The 25784-nt window shown below is 38.2% G+C and overlaps 1 protein-coding gene across 17 annotated transcripts in view; it reads right to left on the bottom strand.

Moving 5' to 3' along the window:
* MGA (MAX dimerization protein MGA) overlaps positions 1-25784 on the bottom strand; it is a 158511-nt gene that overhangs the window by 60024 nt on the left and 72703 nt on the right. For all 17 annotated transcript variants that reach the window (XM_032251220.1, XM_032251213.1, XM_032251214.1 and 14 more), the window contains 3 exons: positions 10724-11672; positions 9338-9416; positions 9120-9215 (listed from right to left, as the gene is read on the bottom strand). In XM_032251220.1, coding sequence (XP_032107111.1) covers positions 9120-9215; positions 9338-9416; positions 10724-11672 — 1124 coding nt within the window. The remainder of the gene's footprint in view (positions 1-9119; positions 9216-9337; positions 9417-10723; positions 11673-25784) is intronic.

Consider the following 25784-nt stretch of genomic DNA (forward strand, 5'->3'; position numbering starts at 1 on the left):
AAAAAAAAAAAAAAAAAAAAAAAGGCCGGGAGCAGTGGCTCAGGTCTATAATCCCAACGCTTTGGGAGGCAAAGGCGGGCAGATCACCTGAGATCGGGAGTTCGAGACCAGCCTGACCAACATGGAGAAATCCCGTCTCTACCAAAAATAAAAAATTAGCTGGGCATGTAGGGGCATGCCTGTAATTCCAGCTGCTCAGGAGGTTGCAGCAGAAGAATCGCTTGAACTCAGGAGGTGGAGGTTTGCGGTGAGCCAAGATCGCACCATTGCACTCCACCCTGGGCAACAGGAATGAAACTCCGTCTCAAAAAAAAAAAAAAATAAAAAAAGATTTTGTTTTAGTTTGCAATTCCAGTTCTTTACCATATTTTTATTGTATTACATATTTATTTTGTTTAATCACACAATATAATTAAAATATCAAACAAAACATTATTTCCTCATGTTCCCAGTCAACTGTGGGAAATAAAGGATTATGAGTCAAAACAATGGTTTCTCATCTTGTCTTTAATACTTTTTAATTGTATGACTTGGGCTAAACTTCTCTTTAGTTTTCTCAACAGTAAAAGAAAACCAATCCACCATACACAGTTGTATGCCTTGAGAATTCACTACACTTTCTCTGTAAAGCAGATGGTCTCAGAGAGATAAAAGAAATTTCTCAGGTTGGGGCTTGATGACTCACACCTGTAATCCCACCACTTTGGAAGGCCAAAGCAGAAGGACTGCTTGCATCCAAAAGTTCAAGACTAGTCTGGGCAACAGAGTGAGACTCCATCTGTACAAAAAAATTCAGAAATTAGCTGGGTGTAATTGCACACGGCTGTGATCCCAGCTACTCAGAAGACTGAGGCAGAGGACTGCTTGAACCCAGGAAGTTGAGGGTGCAGTGAACCATGACTGTGCTACTGCACTCCAGTCTAGGCAAAAAAGGAAGATGCTGTCTTGAATTAAAAAAAAAAAAAAAAAAAAAGAAGCTTTAGTGTTATGTTTCCTCAATTGACTTTTAATAGTTAGCAGAGGGTAAATAAGTCCTTATGAGAGGTAAACAAGAAGAAATCTGAGGCCAGGCACAGTGGCTCACGCCTGTAACCCTGCCACTTTGGGAGACTGAGGTGAGTAGATCACCTCAGGTCAGGAGCTCGAGGCCAGCCTGGCCAACATGGTGAAGCTCCATCTCTACTAAAATTACAAAAATTAGCCGGGCGTGTACTCCCAGCTACTCAGGAGGTTGACTTGGGAGAATCACTTGAACCTAGGAGACAGGGGTTGCAGTGAGCCGAGATCACACCACTGTACTCCACCCTGGGCGACAGAGGGAGACTCTGTCTCAAAAAACAAAACCAAACAAAATACAACAAACAAAACCTTGAAAGCCCAAATGCCAAATGAATCTGGTAAAACTACTAAAAATACAGTTATATATGTTATGTATTTTAAAACTATTTTGTTTACCTTTTATATTTTCTATATATATAATACAACATAATAAATGATATAACGAATATATAATTTATATATATAGAATATATATATAAAAAATATAGTATTAACTAAGTTAGAATAAGTAAGAAACAACAAGGAAAGGAGAGGAGGAAAAGAGGGTGAAACCAGAAATCAAGAAGCTAGCGCCCAAATTCAGGTGAAAATGAATCCTAAACAATCAAATGAGATACTATAGTGCTCTGATAAAACAAAATTACTTATTATTAATAACAAAAACTGCCAGAACAACTATCAATAGAGAAAGAAAAGAATAAAGGTGTAAAAAACGTGCCATACTGGCAAGGAGGCAGACACATAAAAATCTAGACTTAGACAATCAGCCAGGCACAGTGGTTCATGCCTGTAATCCCACCCCTTTGGGAGGCCAAGGCCAGAGGATCACTTGAGACCAGGAGTTTCAGATCAGCCTGGGCGACATAGTGAGATATTATTTCTTTAAAAAAAAAAAAAATACAAAGAGGCTGGGCACACTGGCTCACACCAGTGATTCCAGAACTTTGGGAGGCTGAGGCAGGCAGACCACCTGAGGTCGGGGGATCAAGACCAGCCTGGTCAACATGGTGAAACCCCGTCTCTACTACTGATACAAATTAGCCAGGAGTGGTGATGCGTGCCTGTAATCCCAGCTACTCAGGAGGCAGAGGCACAGGAATCACTTGAACTCGGGAGACAAACGTTGCAGTGAGCCAGGATGATACCACTGCACTCCAGCCTAGGCAACAGAGTAAGATTCCATGGCAAAAAAAAATATATATATATATTTAGAGATTGTGTTTCCTAGATATTTTCGTCTGTATTTACTTGTCTATTTTAACTGCTTCCTTACACAATAATACCGAATCCTAAGAACAAACAAAAAGGCCAAATATAATTTATTTTAAAAATACAAATTTTCTTACAAGCCCTAAAATAGAAAGGTCAATGGCACATAAACCTTGTTTAATGTAATACCCAATTTAGTTTATCCAGACTTTCCTGAGCATGCAAGAAAATTGTTCCCCCCAAGTAACTGACCCCTGAGACCTAGACTCAGCTGATTTCATGTGAAATGGGCATAAATAACTTTAGCTTACAGAAAATAATATAGCAGAATAATTCATAGAAAGCATATTGTGAAAAACCTAAAATCTTTTTATATTTTCATTCAACCAGAGCCTATTTAGAACTTAAAATACTGTCTACATATGTCAGTTTAAACTATACTTCTAAATGGTTTTGCTTTATTTCACCATATTAGAAGCTGCTTCTTTAAAAAATTACAAAAAAGCCAGGTATGGTGGCTCACACCTGTAATCTCAGCACTTTGGGAGGCCAAGGCAGGTGGATCATGAGGTCAGGAGATCAAGACCATCCTGGCTAACATGGTGAAACCCTATCTCTACTAAAAATATAAAAATTAGCCTGCACGGTGGCATGCAACTGTAGTCCCAGATACTTGCGAGGCTGAGGCAGAAGAGTAACTTGAATCTAGGAGGCGGAGGTTTCAAAATTACAAAAAGACTCATAAAGATAAAGCTGAAAGAGATAACCTTTAGATTTAAGCAAAGGCAGATTCACCTAAGAAAAGATACAGCGAAAAATGCCTATTGCTAGCTAAACCCACTGAAATGCAAAAGCACACTCAAGATGTTTATAGTTCTATGAACACCTATGTAAGTTGTAAACATAGAACAGAAAAGCATATACTATACGGAAAACTCCAGCTAATCACTTATTTAATATAACATTCGAAATTTTTTTTTTTAACTGCAGGGCACCATGGCTCAAACTTGTAATTCCAGCTACTTGGGAGGATAGACTGACGCCAGGAGTTTGAGACCAGCCCGGGCAAAACTGCGAGACCCATCTCTAAAATATTATAAAATATATATTTTAAGGAAAAATAAAACAATTTTAATAAATAATTTTTTTAAAAAGTGGGAATGAGTTCTTGAAATATTGTCATTACTCACAAAGTAAATCAACATTAAAACTGACCAGACATAACGGCTCACACCTAGAATCCCAGCACTTCAGGAGGCCAAGGCAGGCAGATCGCTTGAGTTCAAGACCAGCCTGGGCAACATGGCGAAACCCCATCTCTAAAAAAAAAAAAAAATAATAACCAGGTGTGATGGCATGTGCTTGTAGTCCCAGCTACTTGGGGGGCTAACATGGGATCATTGGGGCTCAGGAGGTTGAGGCTGCAATGAGCCATGTTCACCTCACCGCACTACAGCCTAGGCTAGGTGACAAAGCAAGACCCTGACTCAAAAACAAAAACCAAAAAATAAAACAAAACAAAACAAAAAAACTGACAAGAGTCCATACTGATAAGCGAATTTTTTTTTTCTTTTTGAGATGGAGTCTTGCTCTGTTGCCCAGGCTGGAGTGCAGTGGTAAGATCTCCACTCACTGCAATCTCCACCTCCCAGGAGAGATTCTCCTGCCTCAGTCTCCCGAGTAGCTGGGATTACAGGCACACACCACCACACCCAGCTAATTTTGTACTTTAAGTAAGACAGGGTTTCACCTGAAAAGTAAACTTTTTAAAATGAAGAGTAGGCAAATCTCTGGTACAAAATAACTCCAAATAACTTACACAGATAGGCTACACTCAAGGAGGTACAATCTAACTTCTCACACATTGTGAGCTAAGTATAATGACTTCCTTCCAAAGAGTACAGTATGGAGAGAAGCAGGGGCAGGGGAGGTTAACCTCACAGTGAAGAAACTGACAATATCTCAATCAGGTGATCAAAGTCAACATCAATAGTGATAAATCAATCATGCTGAATATATGTACCCTTGATATTATGGGATAGTAAGTCTCAACTGAGGGACATCTATAAAAATACCTGACTCTTCAAAACTGTCAAGGTCATTAAACACAAAATCTTGAGAAACCGTCACAACCAGGAAGATTCTAAGGAGACATCACTAATAAAAGTATTGTGGCATCCTGAATGGAACCCTAGATGCAAAAAAAAGGACACTGGGTAAAAACTAAGGAAATCCGAATAAAGTATGAACTTTAATTAATAATGTATCAGTACTGGTTCACTAACTGTAACAAATGTACCAATCTAATGTTAGATATTAATAGGGGAAATTCTGGATGCTGAGAATTAGAAGTGGGAAAAAAACAGGAATTCTCTATACTGTGTTCCTCATTTTTCCATAAATCTAAAACTCTTCTAAAATATAAAGCTTACTCTAAAAACTGACAATAAGTGACTTGGTAACAATGACAGAGAAATGCTTTAAACAAACATTTAAAATGCAAAGACAGATGATAATTTCAGATTAACTAATAGACTTAAAAAGCAGACCAATGTAGATACAGCAAAGGTAGCATAGCAAACAGAATATAGTACTATGGAAAGAAAAATTAAGTATCTTATTTTATTTTTAAGCAAAACTACCAACAACAATAAAAACAATTTCCCAGGCTTAATCAACATGGCTTTCCCAATTTTAAAGCAAATTCAAGGCCAGACGCAGTGGCTCACACCTGTAATCCCAGCACTTTGTGAGGCCAACGTGAACGGATCACGAGGTCAGGAGATTGATCCTGGCTAAAACAGTGAAACCCCGTCTCTACTAAAAATGCAAAAACTTAGCTGGGTGTGGTGGCACATGCCTGTAGTCCCAGCTACTCAGGAGGCTGAGACAGGAGAATTGCTTGAACCCGGTGAGCCAAGATCACACCACTGCTCTTCAGCATGAACGACAGAGCGAGATTGTCTCCAAAAAAACAAAAGCAAACTCAAAAACCTTTCTAGTTTTCAAGGGTTTTCAGCTCAAAAGATGTGTAAGTGCTATTTTCTAAAGAATAATGAAATTATAGTTAATAGCAGAGCAAAGAAATATGACATTATGAAGATGATATTTAACAAATTACTTCAAGAATCAAATTTTAGGGCCGGGCGTGGTGGCTCACGCCTGTAATCCCAGCACTTTGGGAGGCCGAGGCGGGTGGATCACAAGGTCAAGAGATCGAGACCATCCTGGTCAACATGGTGAAACCCCGTCTCTACTAAAAATACAAAAAATCAGCTGGGCATGGTGGCACGTGCCTGTAATCCCAGCTACTCAGGAGGCTGAGGCAGGAGAATTGCCTGAACCCAAGAGGCGGAGGCTGCGGTGAGCCGAGATCGCGCCATTGCACTCCAGCCTGGGTAACAAGAGCGAAACTCCGTTTCAAAAAAAAAAAAAAAAAGAATCAAATTTTAGAGATGAACCTAGAATATTTTCATTACCTTTAGAGACCTGGGATTGGCATCAGCCAGTTACTACAAATATTTTGCCAAACTAACTTTATTCTTTAGAAACTGTTTAAGTCCAGTTTTTTTGTCGTTGTAGTTTTCATTTGTTTGTTTTTTTGAGACAAAGTCTTGCTGTGTCACCCAGGCTAGAGTGCAGTGGCGCGATCTCAGCTCAATGCAACCTCTACCTCCCAGGTTCAAGCAATTCTACTGCCTCAACCTCCAAAGTAGCTGCAACTACAGGGGCGTACCACCATGCCTGGCTAATTTTTTGTATTTTTAGTAGAGACGGGGTTTCACCACGTTGGTCAGGCTGGTCTCGAACTCCTGGCCTCAAGCGATCCACCTGCCTCAGTCTCCCAAAGCGCTGGGATTACAGGCGTGAGCCACTGTGCCAGTGCTGGAATTGCAGGCATGAGCCACGGTGCCCAGCCCAAGTATAGCTTTTCAAAGGAAACAAACATTGGGGAGAAAAATGTGCCAAAACAAAATAGAGGAAAAAAAGTCCAAAACAGGACTCTACTTCACACATTGAAGTACCACACAGATTACAGATTTGTTTTTAAAAAACAAAACTATGGCCGGGCGCAGTGGCTCATGCCTGTAATCCCAGCACTCTGGGAGGCCAAGGCGGGTGGATCACGAGGTCAGGAGTTTGAGGCCAGCCTGACCAACATGGTAAAACCCCATCTCTACTAAAAATACAAATATTACCTGGGCGTGGTGGCATACGCCTGTAATCCTAGCTACTGAGGAGGCTGAGGCAGGAGAACTGCCTGTACCTGGGAGGTGGAGGTTGCAGTGAGCCAGGATTGTGCCACTGCACTTCAGCCTGGGCGACAGAGTGAGACCTCTTCTCAAAAGTAAGTAAGTAAGTAAGTAAGTAAATAAATAAATAAATAAATAAAATAAACTATGTAAGCATGTAGCTGAATAAATTTTAACAACCTGAGGATTAAACATAAACTTGCAACAAATACAGACTCTGTAAAGAAGGTGAAAAGCAATAGCTACTGAGATGTTTTGTTTGGCTGTGTTTTTAAAGCTCTGAGTTAGTTGCCCAAAAAACTATTAGCTCCCACCACTTCAGAGACATCATACAGCCACTCCAGCTTCTACTGAACTATGGGAAGACCTGAGAATTTTGGGCCCATTTTTCCATATGACAAAAATCCACTGATACAGCTGTCCCTTTAGAAGAGGTATCTGCACTCTACCCCACCAGAGTCCAAGTCTATCCCCCAAATTCAGGCTAATTTCACTATTTATGTTACCTAATTAGTTTCCATACACACTGGCTTTTGAACACCCCCATTCCATTAAGGAAAAGATTATAAATTTGACTAAGGTATCTATAAAAGAAGGAAAAAAAGTCAAAGCTTAGTCAAGCAGCAAATACTAGGCAAATAAACCAGAGCAAAAGGACCAGCTGCAAACAATGAATATATTTAACTCCCGAACTAAGGTATTTTAAATGTAGGGATTAAGTTTAAAATAACACAATATAAATATCATAATATTTCTGTATTATCAAGTAAATAAAAAAAATGGAAGTGGAAGACGGAGAAAACAGGTAGGTTAAGTTAAAAATAGGGAGGAATGAAGAAAGGCAAACAGGAGAAAAAAGGGAGAAGAGTGTGTTACTTAAATAAAATAGAAGTTAAAGCTGACAATAAACAGCAGCAAATGTTATCTGCAAGATCGCTATGATGTGACTGTCTATTACAATCCACAGCAATCAGTCCACATTGACTGACTGAGACTGGGATTTGCACACCTTAAGATCACATTGTCACACAAACTGCGTTCCATTAAAGCAAAAATCCTTCAAGTATTGCTGGGCACGGTGGCTCACGCCTGTAATCCCAGCACTTTGGGAAGCCGAGGCAGGCACATCACCTGAAGTCAGGAGTTTGAGACCAGCCTGGCCAACATCGTGAAACTCTGTCCCGAGTAAAAATTAGCCAGACATGGTGGTACATGCCCGTAATCCCAGCTACTTGGGAGGCTGAAGCAGGAGAATTGTTTAAACCTGAGAGGTAGAGGTTGCAGTGGGCCAAGAACACGCCATTGCACTCCAGTATGGGCAGCTAAGTGAGACTCCATCTCAAAAAAAATAAAAAACAAAACAAAACAAACTCCCAAGTATTACCATTTTATTTAGAAACTGAATGACTAGTGTATGGTCATTCTTTGATAGCTTGTAATGTTTAGACTCTCAGGTAAATGAACTACTATATAGTGTAAACAAGCTAGACAGTCTTCTGAAAATTAGTGTCAAAAACTCAAAAAACTACTCCAATATGCATATCTAAAATCAAAGATATTCATAAGAAACTAAAAATTAGGCCACAGTCTAAAACTACATCGCAAAACAGGAAAATCAGTAGTGATCATGATGTTAATAACCACAGTAGATTTTTTTTTTAATGATTAAACATCATCATCAAGGCCAAGATAATGCATTACAATAAAATAAAGATAATAATTAAAACTGCAGCCATAAAAAAGACTGCGTTCATGTCCTCTGCAGGGACATGGATGAACTCATCCTTCTCGGCAAATTAACACAGGAACAGAAAATCAAATACCGCATGTTCTCACTCACAGCGGGAGTTGAACAATGAGAACACATCGACACAAATAGAGGAACATCACACACCAAGGCCTGTCAGGGGGTAGGAGGCAAGGGGAGGGAGAGCATTAGGATAAATACCTAATGCACGTGGGGCTTAAAACCTAGATGATGGGTTGACAGGTGCAGCAAACCACCATGGCACATGTGTACACATGCAATAAACCTGCAAATTCTGCACATGTATTCCAGAACTTAAAGTAAAATAAAATTTTTTTAAAATATCATGAAAATTTTAAATTAACTTCCCACTGGTACATCAAATATGTAAAATAGATGTTTGCAGCCAAAACATGAGAGAGAAAAGTATTCTTCTATTTACACACCTAAACATAGTATTAAAGGATAAGGAAGATCCTCCAAAATTATAAAAACAAACACATAAACAAAAGCAACCAAGATGAGAAATAGGAGTGGGGGAGAACATCAGATTTTAAGAATGAACAAAGAAAATATTGCTTGCTTACCATGATTCATTTTTTTCTTACAGAAGATATTAAGATAAAGAAGACCTAGACATGGTTTTTAAACAAAAGGGAAGAATTATGGGAACAGAGAAGAGAAAAACATGCAAACTGAAAGGCATTGAAAGAAACGAAATCAAGGCTAGAAAGAAAGGAGAAAAAACAGAAAAGAAAAAGAAAAGTGAAGGAGAGAGGAAAAAGAGGAGAAACAGTAGGGAAGAAAGCGAGAAAAAAGACAACCAAAAAAAAAAGTCACTTGTCTATTACCTTCTTGAAGACCAGGATGTATCACCTGCTTATGCCGCAAAGACTTCAAATCTTCTATCAACTCCTTTTCCAACTGGGAAATTCTTGCTCTGCAACCTACTCCCAAAACAAACAGTAATAAAATAAGCTACCGTACACTATAGACAAATGAGTGTTGCACGTTTCATTACTGGAGCCCAAACCACAAATACAACTCATTTTATACTATTTTGTAATACCTGAGTCATTTGTGGTTGATGCCTGAAGACCAGAAGATTCTTCTGTTGTCCCATCAATTGCATGAATGTCTAGAGCTTCCTACACATGAAAAAAAAAAAAAGTTCATATTACTTCTGAAAAATTAAATGTAAAACAGGATTTAAAAAGAAAAATTAAAGACCAGGAGGAAAATATCGCCATACTTACAGTGATACTAAAATTGGCAGAACACGAGCAATTTTTTTCATATTTTGTGGTATTTTCTAAGTGTTCCACATTAATATTACTTTAATAATAAGAAAGGGAAAAAAGGAAAGTAAAAAAATGTGAATATGTCATACTGAGCTAACTGACCTCAAAGTGTATGCCACTTTGCATGTTCATTTCTCAGAGTCTATATACAGATAGCTTACTCAGCTAACAAGGGAGGAAAAGAACAGGTAGAATGGATGAAACATTCAACATATGTACAGTTAATTAAGAAAGACTAGGCTTCCATAAAAATCTCAAAGAGAAATAATCTGGTTGAAGACTCAGAGTGCAATAAACAGACTGTCAATGTGTAAGGCAGCAGAGTTAAGATGACTGTTAATATTTGGTTTTCCAATGTTACTCTATTACTACTTTTGGAAACCGAGGCCAGGTGCAGTGGCTCGGGATGCTGAGGCAGGCAGACTGCTGGAGGCCAGAAGTTCAAAACCAGCCTGGCCAACAGGCGAAACCCCATCTCTACCAAAATTACAAAAATTAGCTGGGTGTGGTGGCACACGCCTGTAATCCCAGGTACATTGGAGACTGAAACACAAGAATGGTTTGAACCGGGGAGATGGAGACTGCAGTGAGCTGAGATCACACCACTGAACTCCAGCCTGGGCAACAGAACAATAATCTGAAGAAAGAAAGAGCAACAGAACAATAATCAAAGGAAAGGGAAAAAAGAAAAAAGAAAGAAAGGGAAAGGGAAAGGGAAAGGGAAAGGGAAGGGAAGGGAAGGGAAGGGGAAAGGAAAAAGGAAAAAGGAAAAAGGAAAAAGGAAAGGAAAATGGAAAAGAAAGGAAAACTAGGAGATAAAAGGGTTATCGCCAAAGAGTTAGTAAACGTTTCATGTATTTTTAGGCCTTTCAAAAATCCATAATGATAATTCCACTAAGACCTGAAGATTTTTTAAACACATCTATGCATAAATCATGAACTGAAAGCTAAGCAAGACTTAATTTTTTTAAGTCTATTCAAATGAACTATCCAAACATTTTGGAAACACTTCCCTCCCCACCTCACCCCTCTTACACCCTTACAAACAGCTGTAGTCACAAAACTAGATTATAAATCCAGTTAGTTATAAGCTAGCATACAATTGCAGTGTAACTAATTAGCCTTTGAAAGAATCCTGAAAATTACAATCTTACCTTTGATTCAAAGGAAACAAAGAGAACACCATCCACATCTTCCAGATCAGGCTTCACATCTGGAAAGGTACTCCCAGGGCCTACAGGTGTATTCTTTGTAGAAATTAAAGACTTTCCTGTGTTTTTAGGTGGTCTTCCTGCCTTACAGAGTTTCAATTTTCGCGGCCTTCCTCTTTTTCCAGGTATATTTGGAGAGGCATTCTGATTAGCATTCACTACCTTTGGGGCTGTTGAAATCTTAAGCATAGTTGTTCTCTTTCTGCCCAACTCCTCTTTTCCTGCAAGTGAGTCCCCAGTTGAACCCTTTGAACTGTCAAGTATTCTTTCTGTGCTAATGCTGTCAGATATATCAGGATATTTCCACTGAGGCTCTTTCAGTAAGGGATATTTTTGTACCACTCTTAGATCTGGTGAATGTTTTCTAAGACCATTTTCTGATTCCTTCCCTAAGCAAAAGGCAGTCTCATTGGAATTTTCAATGTATGTAGGTAAATATTCAAATTCTGCCAACATAGAAGATTTATCCTTTCGAGATGTGGAAAGCATGTTATCAGGCAGTTCAGAAATTTTCACTGTGCTTTTGGTGACGGCACAAGGCTCCAAATAGACTACTGGCATCTTTCCAGCATCTAATTTGAACATTTTAGCTTTAGCAACACCTGATGGGCTGCTTGGAAGCCATTTAGAAGACTGATGGTCAGCTTCTGGGTTATCAACTTTATTGTGCCTCTTTAGCTGTTTCTCTAGTATAGGATCATCATCACTGTTTGAGTATACATCCGTCTCTTCATCTGTCTCTTCCTGTTTCACAGTGACTCCTTCTGGGCACTCACCAAGTTCATAGTCATAATCATCTAGAGGTTCTTCTTTAATAACAACATTGAAGCTTCCATTCTGGTCTAATGGTGAAGTTATATGGGAGTCATCTTCAAAATTATTGGCAATAAGACTAAAGAGAGAGGGGAGAAAGGGATTTAAAAAGTAAAAAACGATCCATAAACAAGACTCAAAGAGGAAAAAAAAGATATATTAGGAGTCCAAGTAACACATCAGATTTCATCAGCCATTCCTCAAAAACACTCAAAAACTCCAAAAATCCCCACATGCTGATTAACAACCCTGTAAAGCAAATACACATTCAACACAACTGAGAATTGTAACAAACAGGAAAGGGCCTCCAAACTGCCAGCTGATTTTTTTCCTATATGTTTGAGATTAAATTCACATAACATACAACATAGTATCTCAGCCATTTTAGAGTATACAATTCACTGGTTTTTAGTATAGTCATGATGTTGCCAGATGATTTTTCAACTTTAAAACTGAAAACCTCACTTTCAATATAAAGAATTCACCACTAATCTTTTCAAAATAAAAGATATGGTAGTTGAAGGCAAATGCATATGACCCAGATATATTGGGTATAATTCATCAAAAACAATATAAACATCTAGTTTCCCCCTCCTACCAATCAGCCTTTGAAAGCCTAAAAACTATACCAATGTATCTTGAGAATATGGTAGAAATAAAAAATTAGGTTAGATTCTACCTAAGGCTGGGCACTGTGGCTCACGCCTATAATCCCAGCACTTTGGGAAGCCGAGGTGGGCGGATCACCTGAGGTGAAGAGATGAAGATCATCCTGGCCAACACGGTGAAGCCCCATCTCTACTAAAAATACAAAAATTTATTTTCGTAAAATATTGAATTGTATTAACATTACCTGCCTGTTCAAAAGCATTTCAAAGGCCTCTGAAACTAAGGAAAAAGTATAAATATCCGAGATGCTTTTCAAAGCCCAATATAATTTATCTTCAGCCTTATCAACCTCATCTTAAACAATAACCTACAGAATATTCCATAGGATCCAATCACACAGAAAATATTACCTTAGTGTCTCAGTCCAATAAAATACATTTTCCACACCAATCCATCATCAATGAAGCACTATCTTTTTCACTACTTGCTAACCCAATTAAAGTCAATGTCTTTATAAAACTTTATAAAACTCAAACAGGCACTAGCAACTACTACATAAATGTGTAGTTACTTGTTCCCTGCACAGTTTCTACTTAAGATCTTAACCTTACTTGAAAAATCCTCCAAAGGAAGCTGGAGGTGGTGGCTCAAGCCTGTAATCCTAGCACTTTGGGAGGTGAGGTGAGCACACTGCCTGAACTCAGGAGTTTGAGACCACCCCAGGAAGCAACATGGTGAAACTCCATCTCTACTAAAATATAAAAAAAATTGGCAGGGCATGGTGGCTTATGCCTACAATCCTAGCACTTTGGGAGGCTGAAGCAGCCAGATTACCTGAAGTCAGGAGTTCAAGAGCAGCCTGGCCAACATGGTGAAACCCCGTATCTACTAAATATATAAAGACTTAACTCAGTGTGGTGGCACGTGCCTGTAATCCTAGCTTCTCAGGAGCCTGAGGCAGGAGAATCACCTGAACCCAGGAGGCGGAGGTTGTGGTGAGCCAAGATAGTGCCACTACACTCCAGCTTGGGCAACAGGGAGAGACTTTGTCTCAAAAAAAAAAAAAAAAATTAGCCAGGCTTTGGCGGTACACGTCTGTAGTCCCAGCTACTCCAAAGACTGAGGCAAGAAAATTACTTGAACCCAGAGGTAGAGGTTGAAGTGGGCCGACATTGTGCCACTGCACTCCAGCCTGTGAGCCACAGAGTAAGACTTTGCCTAAAAATAAAAAAAAGGAAAAGAAAAAAAAGAAAATCCTCCAATGGAAGATTTCCACTTCTAGTTAGAATGTGGAAGGTCACAAAAGATCATCACTTTTGCCAAACAATGAGAAAACAATACATCAATTATTTTTCTAAAAAGCTACTGAAGACCTCTGGACATAAATAAGTCTAAATTAAGTAAATTCCAGAAAAGGACCAGGCTTCTCTAGGTGACCAGAGAGAACTACAGTTTATATAGCTATAGCCTGGAGATAAAGTAAGGAGAGAAAAAAACAACTATAGGCAAAGGATCTTTGCAGAAACACAGAGAAAACAACTTTTCATGCCTGAGCATGGGCAGAATCTAGAGGACCTCAAATAGAAAACTAGTCTTCAGTGCTGTCCAATTATCACCACTCCAGAGGACTTCTATGGAATAAACAGCAGTGCTGCAGAAAGGCTAGGCTAGTGGGCACAGTGGCTCACGCCTATAATCCCAGCACTTTGGAAGGCCAAGAGGGGTCAGAATCACTCAAGGTCAGGAGTTCAAGACCAGCCTGGCCAACATGGAGAAACCTTGTCTCTACTAAAAATACAAAAAAATTAGCCGAGTGTTGTGGTGCTCGTCTATAACCCCAGCTACTCAGGAGGCTGAGGCAAGAGAATTGCTTAAACCTGGCAGTCATTGCAGTGAGCCAATATTGCACCATTGCACTCCAGCTTTGGCAACAGAGTGGGACTCCATCTCAAAAAAAAAAAAAGAAAGGAATAAAGGAGGGAAGGATGGGAGGGAGGAAGGGGGAGGAGGGAGGGAGGGAGGGAAGAAGGGAGGGAGGGAGGGAGGGAGGGAAGGAAGGAAGGAAGGAAGGAAGGAAGGGCTGGCCTGGAAACAAGAGAACATGTAGTCTACCAATGCTTAGGTCATAAAGTCCTGCCAAGGATAAGAGACCTATCACTCCCCTGACACAACTGAAATGAGAGGTGAGCTAAAATTTACTAAAGTGGGAAGCCACTTCAAATCACCTAGACTGAAGGACAGAGAAAAAAGAAAAAAAACCAGTGTCAGAGATCTCTGGGACAACACAAAATGATCTAACATACTAGTAACCGCCCTTCCAAAAAGGCAAGAGAAACAAAATGAAGAAATATTTGAAGAGAAAATGAATAAAAATCTTGCAAAAGCAAAAGATTTTAACCCACAGATCCAAGAAGCTCAGCAAGCAACCATGGGGACAAAGAGAAGAAAAACAAGAAAAGTCATACCAAGGCACATCAAGATCAGGCTGCTGAAAATGAAAGATGAAGAGAAAAACCTTGAAAGCAGCAGAGGGAAAAACAGACATTACATTGGAGGAATAACAAGGAGAACAACGGACTGACAAGTGACTCACTGGAAACTATGTAAGTCAGAAGACAATATACTTTACCCTACATGAAGTGTTGAAAAAAAACTCCCAACCTAATGTTCTATACCTACCAAAAGAAGCCTTTAAAATTGAAGACATTTTCAGACAGCTGAGATCATTCAGAGTGCACAAAAATACTACCTCCTCAGCTCACAAATAAGACAAAGATACCAGTTATTGCCACTTATACTTACCTGTACTAGAGATTCTATCAGGATGATTAGGAAAGAAAAAGAAATAAAAGGCATACAGATTGCTGAGGAAACAGCATAGCTATCTCTATTCACAGGTAACAGTCTTGTATATGGAAAATACAAAATAATCCACTAAAAACCTATATGAACTGAGCATCAGTTTAGCAAGATTCCAAGATCCAAGACACACACACACACACACACACACACACACACACTTACAAACTGTTTTTCAACAAACTAGCAATGAATGTCAAAAGTAAAAGTGAGAAAATAGTTCCATTTTAAAATCACATCAACAAGAATAAAATATTTAGGAATAAATATAATAAAAGAAGTGTAAGTAAGACTTGTACATGGAAAATTACAAAACACTGTTGAAACAAATTAAAGACCAAAATAAATAGAAAAACATCCCATGTTTATAGACAAAAAATACTTCATTTTGGTAAAACAGCAATAATCTCTAAAGTGATCTACAAATTCAATGCAATCTCTACCAAGGTGGGATTTTTTTCAGAAAGTGACAAACTGACCCTAAAATTCACATGGAAATGCAAAGGACCCACTAACATAACCAAAGCAATCTTGAAAAATAGAAACCAAGTTCTCAGAGGACTCCTACTCCCAGATTTCACCTTACTACAAAGCTACAGTAATTAAGACAGTGTGTCTATTTGTTTGGTTTGGAGACAAGGTCCCACTCTGTCACCCAGGCTGAATTCTAATAGCACAGTCATACCTCATCGCACCTTCAAATTCCTAGGCACAAGTGATCCTCCTCCTACTTCAGCCTCTTGAGTAGCTGGGACTACAGACACACATCACCACACTCAGTTATTATTTTTATTTTTTGTAGAGACAGGGTGTCTTTAGTAGACAGGGTTTTACCATGTTGGCCAGACTGGTCTCAAACTCCTGGGCTCAAGCTATCCTCCTGCCTCAGCCTCCCAAAGTGCTGGGATTATAAGCACGAGCCACTGTGCCTAGTCAACAGTGTGATACTGACATAAGACTAGATATACAGATCAACTAACAGAATTAAGACCTAGAAATAAATGTCCACATTTATGTCAACTAATTCAACTGCCAAAGGTACCAAGATAATTCCACAGGGGAAAGAATGGTCTTTTCAACACACAAAAAAACTGTGTTACCGCAAAGGCTTGTACACAAATGTTCACAGGAACATTATTCATAACAGCCAAAAAATGAAAACCTTACCGTCCATCAACTAATGAAATAAAATGTGGTATCATCCACACAATAAAATATGATTTGACAATAAAAATAAAGTACAGATACATGCTACAACATGGAAGAACCTTAGAAACATCAAGCTAAGTACAACAAGCTGGGCACAAAAGACCACGTTATATGACTTCATTTATACAAAATATCCAAAATAGGCAAATCTACAGAGACAGAGACAGGTGATTGTGTTGGATTGGGTGAAGTGGGGGAGTGGATGAGGAAAAATGGGAAGTTACTTTAATGGGTTTTCTTTCTGGGGTGGTACTGGGAATGTCCTAAAACTGGCTGCAGCACTATAGTAATGGTTGTATAACCCTATGAATACACTAAAAACCATTCATGCACCCAGTTGTTGGGTGAATTTTATGTAGATTTTATTACATGTGAACTGCATTTCAATATTTTTTAAGTTTTTAAAAAATAACTATTAAAGCTGGGTGTGGTGGCTCATGCCTGTAATCCTAGCACTTTGGGAGGCTGAGGTGGGTGGATAACCTGAAGTCAGGAGTTTAAGACCATCCTGGCCATCATGGTGAAACCCCATCTTTAAAAACAAAAAAACTATTAAAGGAAGTTCTTCAGACTAACAGAAAATGAACCAATATTGGTCAGTTGTGGTGGCTGAGGCCGAGGCGGATGGCTCACTTGAGTCTAAGAGTTCAAGATCAGGCTGACCAACCCTGTTGGTCAGGCTGGCAAAACCCTGTCTCTTCTAAAAATACAAAAATTAGCTGGGCATGATGGTACATGCCTGTAGTCTCAGCTACTTGGAAGGCTGAGGCAGGAGAATCACTTGAAACTGGGAAGCAGAGGTTGCATGCAGTGAGCCGAGACTGCACCACTGCACTCCAGCCTGGGCAACAGAGTGAGGCTCTGTCTCAAAAAAAGAAAAATAAAATGAACCAATATAAACACAGATCAGGGAATAAATTAAAAAAACAGAAAAATAAATATATAAGTAAATAAAAAAGACTTTTTCTTATATAATTTAAATGACTAATGACTGCTTAAAGCAAATAAAGTAACAAGGTTTAGAGGTTTGTATCACATAGAAGGACATGAACTATAAAGACACTAGCAGTTCATTATTCAAATTATACTTAATAAATTAAGGATGCTCATTGTACTCCCTATAACCACTTCTATATACTGAATTGAGTCCCCCATCAAATTCGTATGTGGAAGCCCCAACAGGGCTTTAGGAGAAAACTGCGGTTAAAAGAGGTTTTAAGGATGGGACTCTAATTCAACAGGATGGTAGGCTTATAACAAGAGGAAGAAAGAGAGACATCCCTACCTCTGCCATGTGTGGATATATCAAGAAAGTAGCTATATGTAAGCCAGGATGAGACATGAGAAACCAAACCCCGCCATAACTTTGATCTTGGACTTTCTAGCCTCCAGAACCGTGAAAAAAAAAATAAATTTCTGTTGCTTAGCCAGCCAATCTATGATATTTTGTTACGGCAGCCTGAATAGACAAATGCAACCACTAAAAAAATTACGAAGAGGTAATTTTTATATAAATGGAATTTGAAAAGCTCAATCCACACAAAAACAGGGAATGATAAAGAACAGATAAGAGAAGCAGGAAATAGCAAGATGACAAGGCTAAAACCCAGCTAAAACCCAGCTACGTAAGTAATGGCATTAAATGTAAATGAACAAAACAGTCTGATTAAAAGCCAAAGGTTTTAACAGTGGATAAAGAAACACGTACAGGGCTAGGCATGGTGGCTCAGGCCTGTAATCCCAGCGCTTTGGGAGCCCAAGGTGGGCAGATCACAAGGTCAGGACTTTGAGACCAGCATGACCAATATGATGAAATCCCGTCTCTATTAAAAATAAAAATAAAAAATTAGCCAGGCATGGTGACATGCACCTGTAATCCCACCTACTCAGGAGGCTGAGGAAGGAAAATCGCTTGAACTCAGGAGGCGGAGGCTGCAGTGAGCAGGGATGGCGCCACTGCACTCCAGCCTGAGTGACAAAGCAAGACTCTGTCTCAAATAAAAAAAGAAAAAGAAAAAGAAAAGTCCAACTATAAGCTATTTAAAAGAGTCGCAATGTAAATTCAAGGAAGAAGAATTAAAATACAAGGAGGAAAAAAGATAAACAATGCAAAAACAAATCAGAAGAAAACCCACATGGCTCAACAATATCAAACAGAGTAGATTTAAAAATAAGGAGTTTTAGGCCGGGCGCGGTGGCTAACACATGTAATCTCAGCACTTCAGGAGGCTGAGGCAGGTGGATCACCTGAGGTCAGGAGTTCGAGACCAGCACGGGCAACACAGTGAAACTCCATCTCTACTAAAATACAAAAACTCAGCCAGACATGGCAGTGTGTGCCTGTAATGCCAGCTACTCAGGAGGCTGAGGCAAGAGAATTGCATGAACCCGGGAGGCAGAGGCTGAAATGAGCCCAGATGGCACCTCTGCACTTCAGCCTAGGTGACAGAGCAAGACTCCATCTCAAAAAATAAATTAATTAATTAAAAATAAATAAATAAGAGGTTTTATCAGAAATAAAGAGGCACATAATAAAAATCTTTAAGAGTTAATTCACCAATAAAACATTAACAACCCTAAAAGTATATATACCTAATTATATAACTTCAAAATATTTGAAGCAAAAGTTTACAGTACTGAAAAGAGAAACAGACAAATCCACAACTATAGTGGGAGATTTTAACCCAACTTTCTCAGTAACTGACATTAAAAAAAAAAAATCGAGAATAACTGAATACTACTACCAATCAAACTTACTTGATAAGCCTATAGAACATTATATCCAACAACTGTAAATTACACACATCTTTTTCAAGTATACATGAAGTATCAATCAAAAACCGATCACATACTAGACAATAAAGCAAACCCTTGATAATTTCCAAAGGTTTTAAGCTGTATGTTTTTTGACAATGGAATAAAACTACAAATCAGTAACAAACATCAACTCAACATATCAAACTTGTAGAAGGTACCTAAAGTAGTGCTCAAGAATTAAACGTACAGTTTAAAATACATATAAATGAAAAAGTCTAAAATCAATTATCTAAGACAGGAATTGATAATTTTTTTTTTTCTGTAAAAGGCTAAACAATAAAAAATTTTAGGCTTTGCAGTCCACAAAGTCTGTTGCAACTACTCAACTCTGCCATGTTAGCACAAAAAAACACTACAGACAATACATAAACAAATGAGCATGACTGTCTTCCAAAAAAATAGGACACTGAAATTTGAACTTTATTTAATTTTTACATCACAAACAACTATTCTTTTCTTTTTTTCCCCAACCACTGAAAAGTGCAAAAATAATTCTTAGCTTACAAGACAAGTAAAAACCAGTGGTGGGCACATATGGTCCACGGGTCTTAGTCCACTAACCCCTAATCTAAGACAAACTAAACCAAAAACAAGTAGAACAAAGGAGTTAATTATGAGAGAAAAATCAACAAAATAGAAAAAAATAAGCTGAAGTCATGATTTGAAACCTCCCAACAAGAAAACTCTGTGGCTTCACTATGATAAATTCTATCAAATACATAATGAAAAAAAAAAAGCAATCTTGCATAAACTCAGCAAATACAGAGAACAGAACACTCTGCATTGTGTTTTATGTGGTAACCATAACCCTAGTGCCAACACATCAGAAATAAAACTATAAACAAATATCCCACATGAATTTGGTGCAAAAATCCTCAATAAAATATTAGCAAACTGAAACCAGTAATACCAAAAAGGATGGTAGCATCATGGCCAGGTAATGTTTGGCCCAATAATGTAAGAGTGGTATAACATCATCACCCCTCCCCCCAAATCAATGTTAATTCACCATATTAACAAAATAAAGGGGAAAATATATTTCAATAGATTTAGAAAAATTATTTGATGAAATTCAACACTCATTCTTAACAACACTCAGGATAATGGGGAATAGTTGGAAAGTATTTCAACAGTGATAGAGAGCACTGTACAAAAACTATACCCAACATCCAACAAAAAATACAGAATGAGTTTAAGATCAGGAGACATGAATAACCACTCCAAAAAAAAAAAATTTTTTTTTTTTAAGACAGCATCTCACTCTGACCCCCATGCAGTGACACAATGACGGTTCACTGCAACCTGAACCTCCCAGGCTCAACTCAAGCAATCCTCTCACCTCAGCCTCTCAAGTAGCTGGGACTACAGGTGTGCACCACCATGCCCAGTTAACTGTTTAAGTTTTTATAGAGATGGGGGTGAGCTGGGTGGGTGTCACTATGTTGCCAGAGGTGGTCTCAAGCTCCTGGGTTCAAGTTATCCTCCTGCATCAGCCTCCCAAAGTACTGGAATTACAGGTGTAAGCCACCACACCCTGCCTCAAAATTTCCTTTCAACACAGTACTGGGAATCCAAGCAATGCAATAAAGCAAGAGAGAGAATAGGCATAAAGATTGGAAAGAAAATGTAAAACTAATTTGGTTCACAGGTAACACTGTATATGTAGAAAATTTCTAAAGGAATCTATAAATTGGTAAAAATCAACTGCATTTCTATACACTATCAGAAAATCGGGAAAATATTTCAAATGCCAGTTACAAGGATCATTTTTTAAAGCACTTAGAAATAAGTTTAATTAAAAACTGAAAAGAATAAATTATGGCTGAGATTAAGTAAGATCTAAATAAACAAAGATATATACCATGTTTATTAGAAGATTCAATGATGTCAAGATATCAAGTCTTTTCAAATGGATCTATCATTCAAGGCAATTCCAGTGGATTTTTTTCATGGAAATTGGCAAAGTGACTCAAAATTTATGTGGAAATACAAAGAACCTAGAATAACCAAAATAAGGGGGGGGGGGGGGGTTTCAAAGGCTTACATAACCTGATTCTAAGACTTATTATAAATCTACTATCATAAAGACAGCATGGTATTGTCCAAAAAAAAATAGAAAACATGGACAAATAAATCACTGGAATGGAACTTAGTACAAAATAAACCTACATGTACACAGTCACCTGATTTTCATAAGCACCAATGCAATTTAATGGAGAAAATATTTTCAATAAGTGATGCTAGAGCACCTGGTCTAGCATGGAAAAATATGAACCTTGACCCTTCAGAGCATGTACAAAAATTATTAATAATTCAAGACAGATCACAGACTTAAATGTGAAAAGTAAAATAACTTCCCCCTTTCAAATATTTCACTTAACTGGTCAAAATAGCTATTTCTTTATCAACTGTTTTACAACTTTACTGCAGAAGTTATATATAAAAGCCACCCACATTTTAAGTGTTAACTCAATAATTTTTAATAAATGTATAGTTATTAGCCATTACTACAATCCAGTTTCCCTTTCTCTGTTTTTAAAGGTTAAGCCGGAAAAAACTACAGAAAAGCCACAAGCCAATCAATTTCCATCATCAAGCCCACTCTTCCCTTTCCAAATTATCTCAGTTCTTACGTACATCACATGTAAATGACATGCTATATCAAGTAATTTAAGATTAATGCCTAAATTACTTGCTATGTTATCTTGGTATCTTCACATTTCAAGATATAACTTTCATAATCAGAAAAAAATTTTTATCTTCTTTTCATTTAGCACACAACCTGCATTATGTTTGCAGTAGCTGGGAAATCTCATGAGTATAGATCTTGGCCACTAATTCAATAACTGCTTTCACATTTCCTGAGAAATTGAACTTGCTAAGTTATACTCTCAGAAAGAATTTCTTCTATTTTCCAACAAAAACTTTATACATAATGCATGAAATCTTGCCTCGGTGAGAGGATTTTACAAAGAGTTAAGTTTCATTCTTCTAAGAAGTCTCTTCTATCCAAATAAATTACGTGACAGAACACCTAGGCAAAACCAATGAATTACAAACATCAGTTAATTAAAAGGATTTTTTTTTTGTTGGCAGTATGTAATCAATGCAACAAATATTAATGTGTGACAATACTAACCACTCTAAAACACATTAAGTTTTTTTTTTTTAAGAAAGTTTTAAATACTACTGATAAACTCATTCACTAAACATTTGCCAAGTGCCCAGTAGTGCCAGACATTTTGTTAGGCACAGAGATTAACAAAGTAAATAAAGCACTGTCTCTACATTCAAGGAATTTATAGCCAGTGCAGGAGACAGAGAAGTAGACAACAGGATGTAATTTAACAGATGCTATGATAAGCATATATACAGGCAATAAGAGTACACATTAGAAGAACCCATATTATAACGCCTTCCATAAAACTGGTGCTTAGCATGGCCTATGTAACTAAACTGCACATCCTGGACATGTATCCAGGAACTTAATACTAATTTTTTTAAAAAAGGAAAGAGGATTTTAAAAAAACAAAACTGGTGCTTAGGCCGTGCACGATGGGTCACACCTGTTATCCCAGCAGTTTGGGAGATCAAGGTGGGCGAATTGCTTGAGCTCAGGAGTTCGAGACTAGCCTGGGCAAAATGGCAAAACCCTGTCTCTACAAAAAATACAAAAAACAATTAGTGGACTGTTCATGCCTGTAGTCCCAGCTAGCTATAGGGCTGAAGTGGGATTATCATAACCCCAGGAGGTCAAGGCTGCAGTGAGCCAAGATCGCGACACTGCACTCCACCTGGGTGACAAAGTGAGACTCTGTCTAAAAAAAAACAAAAAAACAAAAAACTAGTGCTTAACTTAATAGAACAAAGAAATCTACTGGAAAAGAGAAATGTAGAGTACAGGAAAAAAAACAAAAGAACTCTTGGCAGGCAAAGGCAGGAGGATTGCTTGGGTCCAAGAGGTAGGGACCAACCTGGGAAACACAGTGAAATCTGTTACCTACAAAAAAATGAAAATTAAAAAATTAGCCAGGCATGGTGGCACACACCTATAGTCAGACCAAACTACTCAGGAAGCTGAGGTGAGAGGATCACTTGAAGAGACCAGGAGGCCAATGTTGCAGTGACCCATGGACTATGTTGCTGCAATCCAGCCTGGGTGACAAACCAAACGCCTGTCTCAATTTAAAAAAAAAAAAAAAAAAAGCACAGTACAATGATGATAACCACCACACCAAGGTTTATAACTGTGAAATTTCACAATACACGGGATCAATAAAAGATTCTGAAAGCAGAAGGGTGCAAGGTTACATTCGAATTACCAGGGCAAAACATGACATCAAACTTCTCAACAGGAAGCTGGAGGGCAACAACACATTTTCAAAGAACTCTTTACAGAAACAATTTTATAAAGTGTGAGAAGCAGAATAAAGTCATTTCCCAACACAAAAGAAAAAAATTTAGGGTTAAACAGAGGTGAAGCTGGGAACTATTTTCATCATAAGTAGTTTTACTTAAATATCTTAAAATTCTGTTCCACAGATGCTTCACAAAGAAACTAATGAGAAATGAACTTCACAAAACAACAAAAACAACACAAACAAGTAAAGAAAGCTTAAGATACAGGGCACAAAAGAATTACATGAGGCCGGGCACAGTGACTCACACTTGTAATCCCAGCACTTTGGGAGGCTGAGGCGGGAGGATCACTTGATGTCAGGAGTTTGAGACCAGCCTGGCCAACCTGGTAAAACCCTGTCTCTACTAGAAACACAAAAATTAGCCGGGCGTGGAGGCATGCGCCTATAGTTCCAGCTATTCAGGAGGCTGAGGCGGGAGAATTGCTTGAACTAGGATGGCAGAGATTGCAGTGAGCTGAGATTGTGCCACTGCACTCCAGCACAGACAACAGAGGGAGATTCTGTTTCAAAACAAATGAACAAAAAAGAACCTACATGAAAAGAAGAAATGCCAGATTAGCAGTATGATAGCAAAGGAAGATCCCAAGATGGAAGCTTGGTAGGAGGTTCCTAGAGAACAACCAGATCAGATTGGCAAGGGAAAATAAAGAGCTCCTGAAGGAAGTATACAGAGGAGGTAAACACAAAATTTACTTTCAACAGATGAATGTGTGCACATATACGTATGAATGTGTGTGTGTGTGCGTGTGTGTGTGTGTGTGTGTGTATGAACGAATCTAAAGATTTTATTAAAGAATGTGGGTAGACATGAGAAGCAAGGAAAGATCTAAAATCAATACCCTAACGTCACAATTAAAAGAACTAGAGAAGCCAAGATCAAACAAATTCAAAAGCTAGCAGAAGACAAGAAATAACTAAGATCAGAGCAGAACTGAAGGAGACATACAATGCTTCAAAATAAATAAATAAATAAATAAATCTAGGAGCTGGTTGTTTGAAAAGATCAATCAACAAAATAGACAGACCACTAGCCACAGTAATAAAAAAGAGAGAAGAATCTAATAGATGGAATAAAAAAATGATAAAAGAGATGTTACCACCAATTCCACAGAAATACAACTAACTACCATCAGAGATTACTACAAACACCTCTATGCATATAAACCAGTAAATCTAGAAGAAATGGATAAATTCCTGGACACTTATACCCTCCCAAGACTAAACCAGGAAGAAGTGGAATATCTGAATAGACCAATAACAAGGTCTGAAGTTGAGGCAGTAATTAATAGCCAACCAACCGAAAAAAGTCCAGGACCAGATAGGTTCACAGCTGAATTCTACCAGAGGTACAAAGAGGAGCTGGTACCATTACTTCTGAAACTATTCAAAACAATACAAAAAGAGGGAAAAGAGGGAATCCTCCCTAACTCATTTTATGAGACCAACATCATCCTGATACCAAAACCTGGCACAGATATAACCAAAAAAGAAAATTTCAGGCCAATATCCATGATAAACATTGATGCGAAAATCCTTAACAAAATACTGGCAAACTGAAAACAACAGCACATCAAAAAGCTTATCCATCACTATCAAGTCGCCTTCATTCCTGGGATGCAAGGCTGGTTTAACAAATGAAAATCTATAAATGTAATCCATCACATAAACAGAATCAAAGACAAAAACCACATGATTCTTTCAATAGATGCAGAGGCCTTTAACTAAATTCAGCAGCCCTTTATGCTAAAAACTCTCAATAAACTAGGTAACAATGGAACCTATCTCAAAATAATAAAAGTTATTTATGACAAACCGACAGCCAGTATCATACTGAATGGGCAAAAACTGGAGGCATTCCCTTTGAAACCTGGCAAAAGAAAAGGGTGTCCTCTCTCACCACTCCTATTCAACATAGGACTGGAAGTTCTGGCCAGAGGAAACAGGCAAGAAAAAGAAAAAAAGGGCATTCAACTAGGAAAACAGGAAGTCAAATTGCCTCTAATTGCAGATGACATGATTGTATATCTAGAAGACCCATCATCTCAACCCAAAATCTCCTTAAGCTGTTAAGAACTTCAGCAAAGTCTCAGGATACAAAATTAATGCGCAAAAATCACAAGCATTCCTATATACCAATAATAGACAAATAGAGAGCCAAATGATGACCAAACTCCCAATCACAATTGCTACAAAGAGAATAAGATACCTAGGAATACAACTAACAAGGGATGTGAAGGACCTCTTCAAGGAGAACTACAAACAACTGCTCAAGGAAA

The sequence above is a fragment of the Sapajus apella genome, unplaced genomic scaffold, assembly GCF_009761245.1.
Source record: "Sapajus apella isolate SASKATOON/1434 unplaced genomic scaffold, GSC_monkey_1.0 scaffold74, whole genome shotgun sequence".
NCBI classification, from domain to species: domain Eukaryota; kingdom Metazoa; phylum Chordata; class Mammalia; order Primates; family Cebidae; genus Sapajus; species Sapajus apella.